The sequence below is a fragment of the Rhinolophus ferrumequinum genome, chromosome 13 (assembly GCF_004115265.2).
Source record: "Rhinolophus ferrumequinum isolate MPI-CBG mRhiFer1 chromosome 13, mRhiFer1_v1.p, whole genome shotgun sequence".
NCBI classification, from domain to species: domain Eukaryota; kingdom Metazoa; phylum Chordata; class Mammalia; order Chiroptera; family Rhinolophidae; genus Rhinolophus; species Rhinolophus ferrumequinum.
In genome coordinates, this window is record NC_046296.1 from 64750977 (window position 1) to 64771267 (window position 20291).

At 43.9% G+C, this 20291-nt stretch overlaps 1 protein-coding gene across 2 annotated transcripts; it reads left to right on the top strand.

Annotated features, from left to right (window-relative positions):
• The first annotated feature begins 2267 nt into the window (after nt 1-2267).
• Nucleotides 2268-19792, top strand: E2F6 (E2F transcription factor 6). Of its 2 annotated transcripts, XM_033125122.1 has the most exons (7): nt 2268-2641; nt 9597-9651; nt 13163-13379; nt 13887-14042; nt 15361-15475; nt 17994-18141; nt 18597-19792. In XM_033125122.1, exons 1-7 carry the CDS (start codon nt 2534-2536, stop codon nt 18644-18646), a joined length of 849 nt encoding a protein of 282 aa, XP_032981013.1. In that variant the 5' UTR covers nt 2268-2533; the 3' UTR covers nt 18647-19792. The 2 variants fall into 2 exon arrangements, with proteins under 2 accessions (XP_032981013.1, XP_032981014.1); XM_033125123.1 differs by lacking the exon at nt 9597-9651.
• Nucleotides 19793-20291: the final 499 nt, after the last annotated feature.

Here is a 20291-nt window from a genome sequence, read left to right on the forward strand (position 1 = left end):
GCTGCTGTTTCATTTGACAGTGAGAGTGTAGAATCCCTTGTAGGTGGAGAGATGAAAGACAGGCAAATGAATTAGGAAGCAGTTATAATAGTCCAAGAACAATGACAACGAGCGAGCGAAGTCATGGCGCAACGGGAATCAGGAGGGAAGGGCTGAAAATCCCTCTCGGAGCGAGCGCCGACAAGCCACCGAGCTGCCCCTCCCCTCCCTTTGTGACTTTCTCATTGGAGTTCACTGAGGCATACAGCAGTAGCTTCTCTTCCCCACAGGTCTTTTTTGACAGGCTTTCATGGGGATTTGCCCTTGTGGGTGCATTTGACTGCAGGTTTACTTTTTTGTTTCCTTTCTGATGCAGGAGGCAAATACTGTTGCTAAGCGGGGAATTGAATCCATGCGCCTGGACCAATGAAAACTTTCGTGGGCGAGCATCGTCCTGGGAACTCCCTGAAAACTCGTCAAGTTCTGAACAAAACCTCAGAACAAAGAGTTAACTGCACTGCTCTTTGTTCCATTTGATTGTCACTTTACAACAACTTTTAGTCACTGGAGTCGGAAGCTTTGAGACTTGATTATAAACAGCCCCTGGGAAATCTGAAGTTCTCGCTACCATTGAAGACGGATTTTGCACCAGGGATTCGACCCCCATTATCTCTAATACAACAGATGTGCAGGTATGTTTACACTCGGTTTACAGATATAGAATCTGAAGATCCTAAAGGTTAAGTTACTTGCCGGTGAGGGCTAAACAAGGGTTGATGCAGGACGCGTTCCAGTCCTGTATGTCTGTCCCTTCTTCCATGCCACCCTCCTTTTTCAGCATCCTCCAACTCTTCAACACTCCTCTCCTGTAAGTGTTGGTCTGGCACCTCATCTCAATTTCCTAAAACGTGTACTGATCTGGAAATAAAAAGACCAGTTCTGCTAGAGAACATCTTTTTGATCATAGGCAAGTCACTTAACCTCTCTGTTCTGGGTTCCATCCCCTGTGAAATGAGAGGGTTTTACTAACTGATCCCCAGGACCTCTTCCTGCTCTATGGTTCTATGACCCAGATTATTACATGCAGAAAATTAATGGGGAACAGTCCTTGCTGCCACCATTTCTCCTCTGCCATCTTTTACACATGCCTCTTCATCCTTCAACTCTCATAGGAGGATATGTAATTAGAGACAATGTGAGATAGCCATAGATGGAGGTAATGTCTAGTGTGACTTTGCAGTCTTACTATGTTTGGCAAGTCAGTCTTCTCTATTGTTCCCCATTTGTAAATATTAACTGAGTGCATGCTATGTCTCCCAAATCTCCAATCCTACCATCTCCCCTTACTCTCAGCAGGTGACCTTGGCTTCATAGAGCATGAACTCCCTCAACTTCCTGCCAAGTCACAGGCGTTGTAAGTGTCTGGAGGGGGTGTCACTGCCCTAACCCTCCACAGCTGTGCTCACGCTGTCTTCAGCCTGGAGTGCCTGCCAACTTCGTCTTGACCCACACCTCACTTTCACTCACTTGACCCCATTTCTGGCTGCAGATAATCTAGTCACCTTTCAATCGCCTTCTCAAGAATCGGCATACCAAATTAATTAATCAACTGTAGAGTCAAATCTTGCTTCTACCACTGCCTAGCCAGGACCTGGGGTAATTTTTGTAATCTTGCTCATCTTTGTTTTCCTGATCTGTAAATTGGGCAGAAAAACACCTATCCATCAGTTTTAATACAAGATTTACATGAGAAAATGTATGTAGAACATTGAGCAGAATGCAAATGATGAATGAACACCTTACTTATTAAAAACAGTCTTTACTGGTGTCCAGAGCTTGCCTTCTCAGGGACTCTGGTAGGTAAGGGCATCTTTTAACTGGAAGAAAAAGGAAAGAAAGAGAAAGAAGCATGTAAGTAAACAATTCCGCAACGGTTTGGTTTCCAACATTTACTAAGCATCAACGCTGGGTAAGTGCCTGAGATGTGCAGAGGGAGCTCAGGAATAAATTAACACCTCTGCCCACTCAGATCCTTCAGTTACTAGTGTCATCATGTCAAGAATTCCGCGGGACAAATGCGGTTTTCCTGGCCGCCTGTTTTTGTTTTTTTGTGTTGTTTTTTTTTTTCGTGCTGTTCCCTTCCCCCGGATTCCTGCTCCACCTCTTCCTTTTCCTTAGCCATCCTCTCCGTGGATTCCGCCTCCCAGGGTTTCGCGGGCTCCAGCTCAGGACCGGATTACTGCGTGGGAGCGCTCCCGCTGTGCCAGACATGCGCACTGGGGGCGGCGCACTGCGCATGCGGAAAGATGGCGGGCATGGCGTCTTGAGAATCGTGGGTCTCCCTGCGCTCCTGCAGTCTGCGTGCTACTTCCCGGGGCCGTTGGACAGTGGCGCGTTCGTCTCCGGCCCAGACTAGCCCAGTGCACCTCCGAGCAGGCCACAAGCCCAGGTCTGGGCTCCGGGAACCAAAGCGTTGGGAGCGGCGTCCGACCCGAGCAGGAGAAGGCGGGAGAGCTCGCGGGGTGCGAGGGCGAGGGGCCGCTGGCCGGGCAGCATGAGTCAGCAGCGGCCGGCGCGGAAGCTGCCCAGCCTGCTCGTGGACCCGGCAGAGGAGACGGTGCGCCGCCGGTGCCGAGACCCCATCAACGTGGAGGGCCTGCTGGTAAGTCCCCGGGCCAGCCTGAGTCCTGCGCGCCTGGGGTCCTGGCCGGGGGCGGGGTGGGGTGGGATCGGGTCCGGGCGGCTCGCGTCTCAGGCTAGCCGCCCCTTTCCCTCACTGGGGAAGCCGCACTGAGTGTCTTCTGAATTATGAGCTCGCCCAGGGCTGGGCCGTGGCTGCTCCCCTGTCTCCTCTGGTCTTGCACTGCCCATTATGTACTACTATGAACCAACCTGGTCATTCGCTTAAACTCTGTTGCCTTCTTTCAACACGTCCTCTCAAATGTGTCAGCCTTCTTGGCTTTTACCTTGGGGCTACGGAGCACTGTTGGAGAAAGTTGCTCAACTTTGCGTTAGAAAATCTTGTTTTCCTACTTCCACTCACCCTCAGTATATCTCTGCAAGCGATCGTTTTTCTCTTGGGCTTCCTCTCCCATTCTACTTAACTGTAACTATTTAAAAGCTTGTCCATATCTCACATTTCCCACCCCACAGTTCCCCATTCAGAAAGACAGAAAAAAATGGAAGGGGAGATTGGGCTTCGTTCCAGCTGAAGGTTAATTTCCTCTATTGTTGCTCTAGATTAGATGCGATATACTGTATGTCATGATGTAACTCCCAAATCTATAAATCGAGCTCAGAGCTTTCCAACTGTCTACTAGATATCTCTACTTAGATTTGAAACTCACATGTCCAAAATTGAATTCATTATCTTCTAACCTAAGCAAGAAACAACTTTGCTGTTTCCTAGCTTAATAAATGGTAACACACCCACCCACCGTATTGTCCAAACACCTATCCTAAGCATCATTCTTGCCTTTTCTTTTTTTGAAACTGACTCCCTCCATCTTTCTAATCCAATTAAAATTAATCCCCAGTACTTGCCACTTTTAACCATCTATCTTTCAGATTGTTGCAATGTCTTACTAACCACCTTTCCTGCTTCTGGTTTTGCCCCCAACTTTTCTGTATATTCTCCACACAGCAACTAACCGTGTGGTCTTTTTACAGCATATTTATGATCATTTCATTTGGCTTAAAGACTCTATTGTGGTTCCCTAGTGCTGTCAGGTTAGATTCGAAACTTCTTAATCAGGCCCCTGGGTTTATCTTTCCTGAACTGCTTATAGTTGCTAAATTTTTCAGATTTTCACATTCTTTTGGATAAAATGGTGATTCGAATACCTATGTCTGTGTTTTTTAATTGGCTAATGATTGGAAGTATTTAATAATTAAATACATAGAAGTCTATTGCTGTGCAAAGATTAGTTATATACCTGACTGTTTGATGTTCCCATTACGTAAATGGCTTGCAAACTGAGAAGGGAGAAAATAGTATTGTTTGAAGGTAGTATGTTTTTAGTATTATTAGCAGTATATAATATAGTATTATTTTTCAGTTAAGGAACATTTAAATGAATGTAATCACCTTGGAGAAAGGTATGTTTTCAGAGGGCTCTTAAAGGGATGTTATTCTCCAAAACAGGCAGTCGGTACAAAGAGGCATCCATATAGAGAAATTTTTAACTAATTTAAAGACAGTGCTTAAGATTTTAGTTTCCAAAACTCACTTTTTAGTCTCTTCTTTTTCTTTGAAATCTCAGATTTAGAAGCATTGGTCTTTAGATGTAGGACTAGGAACGGTAGTAAAATAGCATGGAATGTGCTGACTTGCACATCAGAAGCTGCTGGTTCTTAGGCTGCTGTCATCCGTAGTGATTTTGGAGGCCTCTGCCTTCTCTGTTCCTTTCCAAGGCTATATAATAAACCTGAACAAATGAGAGGCAGATTTGAGGATTGAAAGGGAAAGACTCTTAGGTAGTCTAGTCCTGAGATGTGACTGGTACTAGGCGCTCCCTTGGTATCCGCTCAGGGAAATCACCTGCAAGTGACCTCTCAGTGATAGAAACGTTGATGCTGCCCCCGCAGTTGTGGGTTGCAGGAACTAGAAGCAGCATCATCTCTGCTGGCATCTGGGCAGGTTAGTCACATAGAAATTTACGGGAGCGTTCCTCTGAAGACGCATCCTAAAGGTGCTGAAAAGGTAAAAACCAAGTGTCCTTATTTCAAAGTGCAGGAGCCACTTTGAAAAGGCCTAATCGGCAACAGTTTGAGCCTTAAAGTAACAGACTTTATACTCATGGACTAAAATGAGAACCCAGGCTGCTCAGGTGTATTTCTGTAAGTACTGTTTCTCCACATCTTTAGATGTGAAACTAAACACAAGTTATCTGACCCCATACACAACATACAGCGTAGACTAGTGCAGCAGACATAGGATCACGGCTCCACACGTGCCTGTTCATAAAAGAGGAAAGCAAGAGTCGCGGAGCAGTAACTGGTCCACAGCAGTGCTGCAATCCAGCCTGGTAAATGTTCGCATTTCCTGATTAGGTCTCAAGGCCTGGGCATAATTCTCCATGCTCCCAGCTCCACACTCTGGGCTCTTGGTTCCACAGTCTGAGTTTTCCTTTCCTTTTCACGATAGGTAATATTGTTGTAGCTCAGTAGTTTTTTCAGCCTGCTTCCTGTCTGTGGAATTTTTAGGGAATGTAAACTGTCCCTGTCGCTTTTAGTCCACGCTGGCAGTGTTTTTGCTGATACAATTCTCCCGAAAACTGTAGAATTCACTCCTGTGAATCTTGTGGTTGACTCAGTAGTAGACAGGAGTCCCACTCACAGAGTTCTTCAGCTAAACCCTCTGTGCCTTGGGCTCCTGCTGGGATGGCTGAGTGACAGTGACCTGAAGCTTCCTAGACCTGCCAGGCGCTCATCCTTAATCTCTTTCAAGGGCCTTTTGTGTGACCGAATCGTATTCTGAGGTACCATCTTTGATGTCGGGAGGTGTTAACGAAAGTTGTAGTCACACCCTCACCTTCATCTTCAGACTGTTCTGGCAGGGCCTTTGATTTGGTCTTTTCTCAGAAGTCGTTGATTTTTAGCTTCTGGAGATGCTGAGAGTTTTTAAAGCTACTAAGTCCTGACTCCTTTTGGTTTAACAGTTATTCCCTCAATTTCTCTCTCCCACATTTTACTGTGAGCGGCAAGGAGAAGCCAGGTGCCAGCGCCAGCCCTCTGCGAGGAAGTCGCCTTAGTTAGATCACGCAGCCCGTTAACATCTTCTACTTTCCACATACTGCAGCTGGCAGTGTTGCTAAGTGCTCTGTCTTAGCATAACCAGGCTCCCCCTTCTTCCAGTTTCTAGCATGTTCCTCCCTTCCTTCCTTTTGAACCCTCACTGGCAGTGAGTGTCCTCACAGCCCCGATTTCTACTGACAGTCTTTTCAAGACTGCTTAGTCTTGAACCGACGTTTTAGTAATTATCCTGTGCTTGTTTTGATATAAGGGAATGCCCTGGAGTTACACACTGATCTAGGGGCCTGCACCGTACCCTCAAATGATTCAGGGGAAAATAAAAGTGTGTGTGTAGAGAGAGGAAAATGATAACATGAATGTAATAAAAGATGAACATTTGGGCGATTTTGGCGAAGACTATCTGGCAATTCTTAGTACTATTCCTGCACCTTTTCCAACGACTGACATTGTTTCAAGATAAAAAGAAAATGGGTATCCCTGCCAGGAGCCCACAGGATCAGTCTCCTGTTGGGAGACTCCACCTTGATGAGTGGGAGACTCCGTTGTTCCCCCACTCCACCTCCGGCCCCGTTTCTCCTCCATTCAAGGGGCCATACAAGGGTGGAGAGCTCCATCAGTCTCCCTGCAGAGGTGAGGGGCACTGCTCTGATCTGAGGGGCCCAACTGACTTGGGGCCACGTGCACGGTGGCTTTTCATTTATTTTTTATTTTTTTATAATAACTCACTAATGTGTGAGGAAACATTCTGATTGTAAAGTCACTTCAGGAGAGATCCTATCTAGTCCCACCTACTCCCAGAAAATCTAGCCTACCTGTTGAATGCAGTTCACAAAGTTCCAGTTGGAAAGGCTTGCCAGGCTTGTCAGGCTGGATCTCTCCAGATGATACGCTAGAAAGCAGAAAACGAGGCCTCGTATTCTTCAGTGATCCTTATGAATGGTGTACCCAGGCGGGTGTCTTCACCCTGGGGTCTTGTGTCTGTAGATACTCATTGTTTTATGGTGCTGAGTTATTTGTCTGTTGGTCATCTGTGACATGTTACTAGAAACTATGTCAATTTCTATACATGAGTTTAACAAATATTTACCACGCGCCTGAATGTGCCAGGCACTGTTCTGGTTCGAAAAGGAAAACAATAATATGTGCTTGCATAGGGCTTTCCAGTTTACAGAATTTCTCGTTTAATTTTCACAATAGCTTGGAAAATGGGCAATAAAGTTATCCCACTACACGTGTTACAGAAGGTTGGGATCGCCTCGCGTCTAAGAGGTCACATAAGGAGTAGTGCCAACCCAGCCTTAAGCCAGAACTACTTTGAATATAAAGGAGGTGACTGTGTCATTCCTGCGGGCACTTGGAAATCTCCAGAATTGTAGACCCATAGGATTTATGCATATGGGGATGCCTGCCCCCGAGGGGCCACGATGCTACTGTGATTCCTCCAAGCTAAAGAGATGGTGTTTTCATATTCAAAGAAAAACAAATGAGTGGATACTGTGGGAGCCTGTGTTCCCACAGATCTCAGTATAGCCAACGTGCAGCACAGAGTCCAGGGAAAAGAAAGTCATACTTCTGTTGTTATGCCTCATTGGGGTATTCCCCTGTGCCAACCTGTCAATAGCAACAGTCTAGGTGAAGAGACAAGAGGGAAGGGGCTGTAGAGCAGAAAAGGTGCCCTTCTAGGACGTGTGGAGAGCAGAGAGTGAGGCGGCCTGTCCGGGAACCAGGAAGTACTGTGCCAGTAGGACTTGGCGCAGCTGCTCCAACTCATGGAGGGAAGTCTTTGCAGCCTTAAGGCACCGATGAGCTGCTCCGTGCTCTCTGTGCGTTCGCCGGCTGCCGCCACGGGAGTCAAGTTTATAGTCATTGAAGGAGTATGCTGCAGATACATAAGTAACAGATCGTGGGCTGAGGAGAAAACTCATAAACAGACCTTAATATATATGTAATAGGGGCAGCCCGGTGGCTCAGGTGGTTGGAGCGCTGTGCTCCTAACACCAAGGTCGCCGGTTCGATTCCCACATGGGACAGTGAGCTGCGCCCTCTGCAGCTAAGATTGTGAACAATGACTCAACCTGGAGCTGGGCTGCCGTGAGCGGCTGACCGACTGCCTCAGCCCAGTGGAGCACAAGGCTCATAATACCACCTTGGGCCAGGGAGCTGCATCCTGCACAAGTAGACAGAGCAATGGCTTGAATCAGAGTATGGGGGTGGAGGATATATATATATATAAAATAATTTAGAATGTTTGTGTTTCAAGTCATTGTGATGAGGATGGATTTTTTTCATTCAAGAATCTTGCTACGGTAGTTACAGTCTCATAGTACATCAGCAGAAGGGTTAAATGTGAAAATAGCAATAACAGTCGGTCATACTCGTCCTGTGTTTGACTCTTTTTAACAGGACTCCCCTTTGGTGTTTCGCTGTGGGATGCCATGTTTGCAAGTCGCTGCTAGCCAGACCTAGTCCCTGCCCCCAAGACAAGCATTTCCAACCCTGGTTTTGCACAGCCCAGCCGGTCTATGTTTTCCTTTAAATTCTAACAACTAAATTAATTTTACAGCCGAGTTCTATTTCAGTGGCATTATTTCATATCAAGCTAACTTGCTAATATACTATCATCTTGTCATAGACGATCTGGAAATCACTGTGCCAAGGATTTGTAACACTGATAAGAGCTTCTTAGCTGCTCACCTCACCTTCAGGCTTCCCCATTCCCTAGTCTTTGCTGTATTTCTCCCACATGTAGATTCCTAAACCATGAGCTTGAATATGTGGTATTCTTGTTCGGAAATCGGTGGTGAGTCTCCAGGGGTTATGCCATGACGTCTAAACTCCTTAGCGTGACTTTCATGGTCCTCCAGGTGGAGTGTGGTTCTAGCATGCCCGTCAAGGCTTGTCGTTCAAAGTTCAGCTGGGGGTCCCCTCCCTGTGAATCCTGCGATTTCCATTTCTGGGGGCATCCGTGGTAGTCCTGCTGATTCTTCTCTTACAGTACCTTGTGGAATTCACTTACCCCAGTTTTGCTACAGCCAGTTTGGGGGCCAGTTTTTTCACTTAGACAAGAGCTAAACCAGATCACAGCCTATCTGGAGGCACATGACACCACTATACTTGAGGTTCTAAGCACGAGGCTAATACGGCTTTCTGTTTACCTGGCTTTATCTAAAGATTTTCTTTATTTTTTGCAAAAACAAAAGTTTCTAAACGTATTGCAAGTGTTCCTACCAGTTAATGTAAACTTTCATAGCCTCTGATCAGCTGATGAAATCGTGAGCAGCTACTACCAATTTCCTGCTTGTTTCAGGGATTTAAAAGAAGCTTGTCAATAAACCTAAATACCAGAGTGTCTAGTTGTGTAGCATGCGTTATTTCCCAGCATGAGAAATGTTACTCTTTTTACATTTTACAGCTGCCTGTGAAAGTTTGTGGGCAAATTTTTTGGAGACACTTAACACTTAAATAGCAAGAGGTGAGCATTTATGAGCATATCTTACACCTCCACTGAGCTTTCCAGAGTCAGGGACAGTGTCCTAATCAGATTTGTATTTTATCCTCAGTTCCTGATGCATCAATAAATTAATGCCTATTCAGTAATACAGTCTCATATTCATATTTTCTCTCCCTCAGCAGTCCTTCCCCACCCCTTTCTCTCTTTCACTACCTTAGAAATTTAAATCTATGAACATCATCAGATCTGATCACACTTAGAGTAAACATAATTTGGGAGAAGGACTGGTTTTCTCACACCCACATTATTATCCCATGGTGAAAAAAAGACCTGCATATTGTCCAGTAAAATGCTGTTCATTTGCATTGTTTTTAAATTACTAAGTTAAATTTCTGTATCTTATTTTTTTCAGCCATCAAAAATAAGGATTAATTTAGAAGATAATGTACAATATGTATCCATGAGAAGTAAGTTGATTCCTGAATAGGTTTTAGATTTTGTAGTTTGAACTTTCTTTGTTCCTTTGTTAAATTATCAGTAGTTTGAATGATTTATATGATTTATTTTAAATGTAGATAAGTTGATGAGAAACTGAAATGAAATATTTATTTGTACACTGAAATGTAAAGCTTAGAATTTCCTGAGGTTGTGGGCTGAATCGTGTGCTCAAATGCATTTATTCTCTGTTGCTTTGGAAACGTTATTTTAAAAATAGAATGGTCTGTGTTGAAGGGTATTTCCCCAGCGCCCCGTGAGGGCAGTTACTGTACTGTCAGCAGAATTGAAAGCCGTTTGACAACAAACAGGAGGACAGTCTCTTGCCCTCCTGGTTTCCTTTGACTTCCTTTGGCTCCTGCTGTGGATCTGTGTTCAGTCAGTTGAAGGAAATGGAAAATCAGTTGCTTTAGTTCCCTGTCCTAGAAATCGCTGTGACAGATCGCCCCATACGTAACTCTCCCTTAATTGGGTCCTAATCTCATCGACTATGTAGTGCGTGTATGCCGATACCGAATCTTAATACCAACCATTAATTTTTCCTCTGCCTTGCCAATCTCACCCATAGTTGGTCCCCAAGTTTTACATTTGAAGCGTTCCTTCGTCTGTCCTCTACCACCGACTTGGAGTAATGTCTAACATTTATTGAGCTCATACAGTGCCTGGCCCTGTATTAGGCTCTTTATATGGACTGTCCCAACAACCCTTCAAATTGTAGGTATGGATTATTATTCATATTTTATAGATGAGGAAACTGAGGCCCAGTGAGGTTAAGGAACTTGCTCAGTCAGGGTTCAGCCCCACGCCTTCCTGACGTGAGCCGACAGTCTTAACCACTGTCATAGACTCACTGCTTCTGGTTTAGGTTCTCACGATCGCTCGCAAACGGAAGCAGTGGGACAGTCTCCTAAGTAGGTGGCCTGCTCCCGGCCACTTCACCCCCTAGCCTCTTCCCATCTGCGGCCAGTGTGATTTTTCTAATAGAGAAACGGGAGGGTGGTATCACTCTCCCTGAAATTCCTCAGTGATGCTGTTACCTAGGAGAGGAAACTGACTCGCCATTTACTTGGTTCTACTTATTTGTGTTACATTTATAAGCTGTCTCTTATGCTTAAAAGAAACAAGGCCTCATGGAAGGACAGACAATAAGACAAGACCCTGGAGGCTGTTTCTTGCTTCACTTTGCAGCCTCGTCCTCCAGCACCCTGCTGCCCACCCATGCCACCCACCCACTAGCTGTGGGCTCCCTGCGTACACTGGGTCCTCAGATGCTGCTCTGGCTTTTGACCTGTGGTTCCCTCTGCCTCATTTAGGGCTCTGGCCCGCCATCAAAGTAGGAGAACACCTTTTTCCTCTTCACCTCTCAATTCTCTGTTCCCAGCATTCTCCCGGTAGGGTGCCTTCCCTGTTTCCCACTCCAGTTAAGGTTTTATTTCATCTTCTCAAGTGACTTTGAATACCTCTCTTCGCACTTATCTCAGCGTATTGTTACAGAGTTCCTTAAAGACTGTGCAACGCCTTTAGTGGGAAGACCTTTTTAATCATTATGTCCCTTCAGCAACCATCACGTTATAGGTGTTCAGTTAATATCTGTTCTTTGTAAAATGACTAACATGATAGGAATATTCTAAGCTTATAGGACCATGCCTTGTTAGTATATTTAGTATAATTAAATGCATGCTTTTTAGAGTTAGAATTTCTCATTTGTAATCTTCCAAGGTTTGTTGTAGAATTGTAGCTTTCTTGTACCTCCAATTAAAAAAAATTAATTCCTATTTAATGCTGTTTAATCTTAAGTATAGGAACGGTCTCGACAAAGAAGACATTTACGTTGTAAAATTGGTACCTTTGTTCTTGGAATAACTACCAGCGGTCTTTAAACTGAATCATGACGTTGCAGAGGTTCTGGAAAAGGGCCTTTCTGATTGACGATAGGATGATTGTTTCTTTTGAAACATACCGTCTGTGGTATGCTGTGGAGGAAGAGAAAAAGAGAAATCACATACTCCACACTAGAAGGACAATTAAGTTATTTGTACATTTATTTCCTCTGCACACCAAACCGTAAGAACTTTTCTTTTTGGTATAAATTGCGAAAGATGAAAAGAATGATAATATTCACTTCTGGCAAGGCGTGAGATGAGGCCCTCATACACGCAGACAATTGTAGAGTCCACAAGCTGGGTAGCAGGGTTAGCGATACACCTCAAAATCCCTTTACAAATGCCCTTCTACTCAGCAATTCCAATCTCTGAATTATCTAAAAGAAATAATTAAAGATGCATACAAAAATGTAGCTACAAGGAGATTTGTTGAAGTATTGTGCAAAACCGTAAAGTTGTAGACAATCTGAATTTCCAGTATTAGGGTACGTTGGCAACTATTCCATGGAGTTAATTATGTAGCCATTAAGAAAAAATGCCCTCTTTTCCAGTTTTATTGAGAAATAATTGACATACATCACTGTGTAAGTTTAAGATACACAGTATGATGGCTTGATTTATCTATAGTGTGAAATGACTACCACGACAGGTTTAGTCAACATCCATCATCTCATATAGATACAACACAAAGAAAAAAATCTCTCCTCGTGATGAGAATGCTTAAGATCAATACTTAACAACTTTTTTATCTCAGTTACATAGCAGCGTTGACCATTGTCCTCAGGTCGTACATTACATTTCTAGTAGAAATACATTTGTTGACAAGTCGAGATGTTCACAGTGTTGAGTTAAAAACAGCATGTTAAAAAATAGTATGTTCCTATTTTTGTTTTTAGAAACTGTGTACATATTGACACATGCGTGTATATATGTGTGTGGAGGGGGCGGAGTGTATGAAAAACCAAAGTTGTCATATTAGGGGAGTAAGTGAATTAAAGAGATTATCCCCCTTCATTTGCTTGTCCGTTAATAGAGGGTAGTGAATATTTAAAAAAATAGATATGCCACTTTTCCTTGAGGTATAATTGTCCTATTGGAAGACCAATTTGAGCTTTTTCAAAAACTCCATCAGACAGTTACACTATGACATGTACAGAAATATTTGAAACATTTAAAAAAAAAAAAAAGCCCAGTCTCTGCCTTTGCTTTATAAAGAATTTCTTTAAGACCAAATGAGAGATGTAATTTTAAAAACCGTTTCTAATTCTATTCCTCAGAGTGGTGTGGATACACATGCAAACTCTCCACTTCTTGTCTGATAAGATGCAGCTGGCCTCTAAAAATTCACATGTTCAGTGAACACTGGTTTCATATTTCAAATACTCCTTTAAGTCTAAAGCCTTTGCCTGCCTGGGATAGGCTAATGAACTTTTACCCAGTTTGAGAAATCTATTTCATAAAAATTAGCTATGAGTTGGTCAGTGTGTAGTTTCTGTATGTGTCTGTGCTTACTAACCAAGAGAAAAGAAATGATTTTTTTAATGAGTTGAGAAAGACGTGCTATTTAAAATTTTACAAATGTGTTTGTTTTGTTTCCCAGAAGCTCTAAAAGTGAAGAGACCTCGTTTTGATGTATCACTGGTTTATTTAACTCGAAAATTTATGGATCTTGTCAGAAATGCTCCTGGGGGTATTCTTGATTTAAACAAGGTTGCAACAAAACTGGGAGTACGAAAACGCAGAGTATATGACATCACCAATGTCTTAGATGGAATCGACCTGGTTGAAAAAAAATCTAAGAACCATATTCGGTGGATGTGAGTTGGTTTCAACCTTTTCATGGCTTTTTTCCCCCTTCTCATTAAAGGACAAAACAACAAACTGGATATTAGCAATGTTTTAACAATATAAAACAAAGCAAGATGTGACTTCTTATTAGAAAAGGAGTCTATAAAATTTAACTTGTCAAAAGTCATGCAGTCAGTAGTAGAGCTGGGGCTGAAACTGGGCGTTACTGACTCTTAGCTCTTAGTTCAACGATCACTTCATTAAGCTTTCCCTGCCCCTGCTAATTGCCATAGGGTTATGATGTGGGTTTTTGAAAGTCCCTATGTAAGGGACTAGAAAAGGGGACAAGACCCAGGAAGAGTCCTGGTTACCTGGGATTGTGGGAGAGCAGAAGGAAAGTCAAAACACCTATTTTCTGTCTGTCTGGTGAGAAACAGCTCATAGTGACATATGGAGAAGTTCCAGTAACAACCTGTATTTGTCTGTAATCTCTGAGATGTTATTCATGGTGGTCTTTTTCTTTAATCCTTTTCAAGAGGATCTGATCTCAGCAATTTTGGAGCAGTGCCCCAACAGAAGAAGCTGCAGGAGGAACTTTCTGACTTGTCAGCGATGGAAGATGCTCTGGACGAGTTGATTAAGGACTGTGCCCAGCAGTTGTTCGAGTTAACAGATGACAAAGAAAATGAAAGATATCCTTTAACCGATGTCTCCTTCCAAAGCAGTCACTTTGAACAATAGAGTCAGCTCAGGGATGTAATTAACATGTTTAAGAAACAAAACAAGGCCTTCATGAGTTTAAGTCAAGGTTTAGTAACAGAGCCTCAAATACACTCCGAGGGCACATCACAGCCTGGAGCTCCTTGGTGTGGCATCTGTTCAAGTTCAGTGCTGCGTCCTGATCTCAGCAGTGCAGTAACATACCAAGTCAGCATTTGCTTTTAAAACTAAATTAGGGGGGCATTCTTGTTCATTTTTGTCGTCTGAGTACTGTAAAGGTGTTAAAATATTTGTTGCTTTTGTGAAATTCATGTTTTCCCTAATTTGTTAACTAGATTTTATTTCTGAAACAGAATGAATGGCCACTGAAACGGCAGTTAAACTGCCTTTCTAGCTTACAGAGCCCAGTGCAGCTCTGAAGCTGTGTCTCGGCACTGGAGCAGGAAACTTGTCTCTGTAGCCAGTCTTCTCCTGGGTCCCCTAGACCGTTTGCTGTGCGGTTCCCCTTGCAGCCCCTTGTGAGGCGTCACTGATTCTGAGCTGTCCCATGTTCCCAATTTACTTAAACTCTTCATCAGTCAGAACTCCTCTTTCCACAATACAGGTATTAAAGGGAGAATAAATGCCAACATTACTACAATCAATCAAAAGTTCTGTGGAGTAAAAAAAAGACTGCTGGGGAAACCCAATAAAACACGTAATTGGTAAATTTTAGACAACACAATAAAACAAGTGCAAAAATTCGGGTAGTGAGCTGGACAAGAATTTGGGATGAGGGACATTTCATGAGTAGGAAGGAGATAGTCCTGAAACTCTTATTCTCTAAGTTATTTCTGCTCTTTACAGATTTTTTCCCACCATGCCTTTTAGGGGGTTCTCACCAAAAGACTGAGTATTTTTCCCCAGAGATTCTCATAGTGAGATTTAGCAATGAATAGGGAATGGGGGTTTGGTGGGTGGATTTAATATCGTCCTGAGTTGTGTTTGCGTCAGGGACTCACATTTCATTAATAGTTTTCTCCAGAAATTGTCGTCGTGGTCACAATAGTACAGTCTAAAGGAACTCTTTAAATGGAGTTATAAATATTTGAAAGCTCTGTGAAATCTTCAGAATTGTTCATGAAATAAGAATTATATATGGAAATTTTTTACCAGCTGCTTTCCTTAATAATTTGTATCCCATAAAAACTAAAGCTATTCTAAAATTACACTTGCATTCCTGTATTACAGGAGATCAGTTCCCTCCCCAATAAGCAGCACTCTGCTTAGAGATCCTTGACTGATTTTTACACTAGCATATGTGACGTATCAAGATATTCACAGTATTCAAGCCTTCCATGAACAGATTGTTATTGCAGTGAAAGCTCCAGCAGAAACCAGACTGGATGTTCCAGCTCCCAGAGAAGTAGGTAGCCCTGCATTTGTCAGAAGATGTACAGAAGAGGCGGGCCAGCTGCTGAGGCTGCCCTTACCACACGCTCTGTACCTTGAACCCTTCCGTGCACGTATGTACGTAGCTGCACGCCGGGTACTGCTCACGGCACTGGACACGTTTTACCTCGTTTTGAATAACAGCAAGCGAAGTGCTCCTGGTTGGTATCCTCTTAGAGGTGACGAACCTCAAGCACAGAAAGATTCATTAACTTCCTCACGATTACACAGTAAGAGACAGAATCCGAATTCAAACCCAGATAGTTTGGCTTCGGCCTGTTCTTAACCATTGTGCTGCACTGCCTCTCAGAGGAAGCACCAAGTACTGGCCTCCATCTTGAAGTTCCAGCAGGAAGATCTAGTCAGCCAAGGCCCCAGAGAGTAACTCAGCGACCACACCCAGAAAAGACCCAGGAATAAACTAGGACACTCCATTTAGGGTGAAAAGTAAAATTGTTCTGGAAATGAAAGTATTCACAGCAGGTGCTAGCTGCTTAGTGCACTCTTTCCCTTGCAGGAAAGTTTGTATTGAAAGATAATTGTCATCAGAAGGTCGCTGGGTAAGGATGGAGTCGGGACCGAGAGCTGTGGCCGTTCCTGGGGCAGATCACCAGTTCTGACCGCCTGATGGAGCCATCGCTGCTCGTGGCCATCGGTGTCGTCAGTGCGGTGGGGACTTGGCTCCCTCAGGGTGAAGATACGCACACACCCCCTTCCTGTAACCCCGCAGCCCACTGGCCAGGCCACAGCCCATGGTACACGACACTGTCACACATCGACTAAGGACCAGCCTCCTTTGACTCCAGTCACACTCAGTTTGTGACTTCTTGGTGATGTTGCCTTGTTCATTTGGATTTAGATAGTCCAAGTCTCCTAAGAAACATTTATATTTAATTTGAGTCATTTCACAGGTATTTAAACTTTAAACAAAAATAATTAACCACTAGTTTTTCAATACATCCTCATTGGGGGCATGAGAGTCCCTCCTGCAGTGACTATGGGGTTTGGGGGTTTTTCCCTGAGCTGTGAGCCGCTTCGGAGAGTCCCATTTAGAAGCAGTGCACGTGGGCCCTCTGCGCAGCCTTTCTCGGCAGCGGGGAGTGGTGCGAGCACACTGTGTTCAGTGGGGTCCGACTCCACACAGAGCCCACAGATCTGGTGGGGGGGCAGCAGGGTGGCGAGAATGGCCTCCGCGTCAGAGCCCGCCTGCTGGGTTTCGGTAACATCCTGTTGGGACACAGCCACATGTCCATGTTCACGTACCCTGTTTCCCCGAACATAAGACCTCGCCGGACCATCAGCTCTAATGCGTCTTGTGGAGCAAAAATTAATAAAAGACCCGGTGTAATGTAATATATAATACAATATAGTGTTACAATATTGGGTCGTAACGCTAATTTCTGCTCCACAAGATGCATTAGAGCTGATTGTCCAGCTAGGTCTTATTTTCGGGGAAACACGGTACTGTCTGTAGCTGACTCCCTCTATAACAGCAGAGTTGTGTCGCTGTGACAGTTGGTATGGCCGACGAAGCCAAAAATCTTTCCTATCTCACCCTTTTCAGAAGACGTTTGCCAGCCCGGGTTTGTGGAATATGAAGTCCGCAGCTGGCTGTCAGTTCTGAGCAGCCTGTTGGTTTCCTTTATTGTTTAGAAATGGTTGTTGAGTTGTACAGTGTATACCATTCAGACCAGGCCTGCCCTGCACCTAGAAGCTGTGTGCAGTTGTTCTCCAGTCTACCTGTGTGGCGCCAGGAAGCTATGGCAAGGATGGCGCATGGGGTTCTGAGGCGGATGTGCTGAGTCTCACCGAACTCGCCAGGAGGGAGCAGTGGTGTCTGGTACCCGGCCCAGGCCTGACCGCACAAAAGGGAAGAAAACAGACTGTTATAGTTGAACCTACTCCCAGTCAAAACAGGAATCATAACTAGAACTGCTCCTTAAGGATTTAGCATAATTCGCAGTGGAAGCACCCAGTACGGATTTTAGTGTTTTAATTTACACAGCGTATAGTTTGTCTTGACTTCATTCTCTTACTTTTTCAAGTGGATGAAAGAATGGTCCTTTCAGTTAGCTCACTACCTTGTCAGTGGTCTGGAAATCTAAACATACACACCCTTACGTGTGAGACTGCAGGGTTTTATATTTTAGATTTCCTTGTCATCAAAACACGGATTTTTTAAACTCAAGTACAGATTCCTTGAAGGGGTCAGCCAGCTCCCTGAGTAGAGAAAGCTGGGCTCTTAGTACTGAGGTATTCACGTTATGGCTCTGAAACCATTGTTCTGTGATCAAGTCGCTGTTTGAAGAACGGGTATTGGCCAGTGGTTTAATGTGACTAAAGCTAACTACAAGATTTTCCCAAGTACACGACAGTAAAGTACCTGAATTTAAATTTTCAGAAATGTCCCTTGAAACGTCTGCATTTCTGATAGGTGAAAACATACGATCCCTGAATTCTGTCGTTCCTCCTGACATTCGATGTCTTTCTAGGACTCCATCACCGTCCACATCCGGAGCACCAAAGGGCCCATCGATGTTTATCTGTGTGAAGTGGAGCAGGATCACTCGGGGAGCAGAGTGTCTGACGGTGCAGGGGCCTCTTCATCTAAAACCAAACACCCAGAAGACCCCGATCAAGGTAAACACCGGATTTGTGCTTGGGAAAATTGAAGATTCTCATGATTTTTAAAATATATATGTGTATTGTGGCCTAGCCACAAAAACGGGAGTTAAAAAAATTACAAGGTAATTCGTAATAGGGTTTAGAATATTTCTAACAACTGGACAGTTGAATTCCACATGGTTTTGATACGAGTGAAAACTTAGAATTGCAGTTGGTCACATCATGGTGCCAGCTGGTGGTGGTCTCTGCAGAGAAGGCCTCCTGCATGCTCTGACGGGGGCTGCCAGGTACGTGTTTGAGTTTCAGTTTCTTGTGAGATGCAAAACATTAGCTTTATGCCATTGGCATGAGAATACAGTTCTTGACCAGGGATCTTCAGTTTTCTTTTTAAGCAGTTGAGTTGTACTGTTGCGTGGTTGCCTTTTACACCCTGTCTTAGAAGAATTTCTTTCATGTTTGTAATTTTGCAGAAGAAAATCCTCCACAACAAAGTGAAGAATTGCTTGAAGTAGGCAACTAATAAGAGTTGAGAATTCGTGTATTGAGTGTATGGGGACATCCTGTGTGGAAGAATTATGCATCACGTTTGATTCTCAGAGCAATAAACCACCCGTGAAGTTCCCTCGTTTCCAGGCAGTCGCGGATGAAGGCCAGCAGCGCCTTTGAGTAGTTCACCACGTAGAGCCCTGGATGGTTACGGTTTTGCATTCGAAAACAACTCTTTATAATGATTCACTGCTTTCTGTCAGTGACACAGACATCCGACCTACAGGAATAAATAGATAACAGAGTATCACTGAAACAAACGCTCAGGCCTGAAATGGACAATTCTTCGTGGACTCTGTCCTTCCTTCAAAGTTCGTGTCGTTATCACAAAAGAAATTGCCTTACATGGTTCATGTCTGCAGGTAGCTGTTGTATATTGGTGGGTGTGCACATGCATCTAATTGTGATATCTTTGTATCTATCTGTATAATGTTTAAATGACTTACGAAATACGTCGGAGTGAAACTTGTCACCATTGTACAGCCAAATAATGTATATATGGAAAGTAACACCAATTCTCTAATTTCTGTGGTGTCTATAACTTATTAGAATCCTCAGAATGAGGGTTAGGGGAGAGTTTTTTCCGAACTTCTACATGTAGAAGTATCATAAATATGCTATCCATTTAAAGGTCATGGATTTAATTAAAGAATTTCTGTATGCTTCCCAGTGTTAGAATTGGATTTGAGCCACCTACAGCCATTACGTCTGAGCACTGGTGGCCTGTAGGGGCAAGTGTGGAAATGCTATCATGTAGTGACTTAATAGATCATGAGACATGTATTCTATCATGGTGAAAATTGTAAACTATTTTAACCTCTTTGCCAGCAAATTTTGTAACATGTTTCTGTATGCAGCCTTGCTCTTCAATCAGAAGAGTTTTCCTTGTGATGAGTTAGTCGTACCCTGCCATCTCTCCAGCTCTAGTCCCCCATTTCCAAGTACCTAGCTAATTCTACCTCACTGGGTAAGTCATTTACCACTCTGTGCCTCAGTTTACTCAGTAGTTTACCGTTAGACTGTGAGCTCCTTGAGGGGTTTGTCTTAATCATTGTTATACCCAGCGCCTTGCACCATGCCTGGCACAGAAAAAGTGCTCAGTAAATGTTGGAATAAATCAGTCAATGAGTGAGTGACCTGTAAGATCGGACTAACAGTACTTGGCTTGTCTGCCATACAGGAATCTCGTGAGCAGCATCCAGATTTATATATTAAACCTCTTGCTTTCAAAGAAAAATTTCAAACAACCTGAAATTAAGACCATGTGTGAAACGATTTAAAATAGGAATAAAAAATCAACGTATTTATCTAAAACGCCAAGTATTCAGGGGTCCCCTAACCTCTGAGCTGCAGCGGCTTTTCCAGTCCTGTTCCTCTGCCTCCTCGCTCTGGGCAGCCCCTGCTGGCTTTCCTCTCGAGGCCGGGGACTGCTGACAGTGTCCTCGCTCTGGACATGCTTGGCGAGCGTGAGCGTTTCAGCAGGACTGTGTACATGTAGACAGGTGCTCAGGGGAAAGATCTGGGCCGTGCGTGATACACTGGTGGGTGTCAGTTTCTATTCTCGTGGCTAAAACCATGAGAAGGGATGAGGCCATCTGATGAGGGTGTAGCAGGAGAAG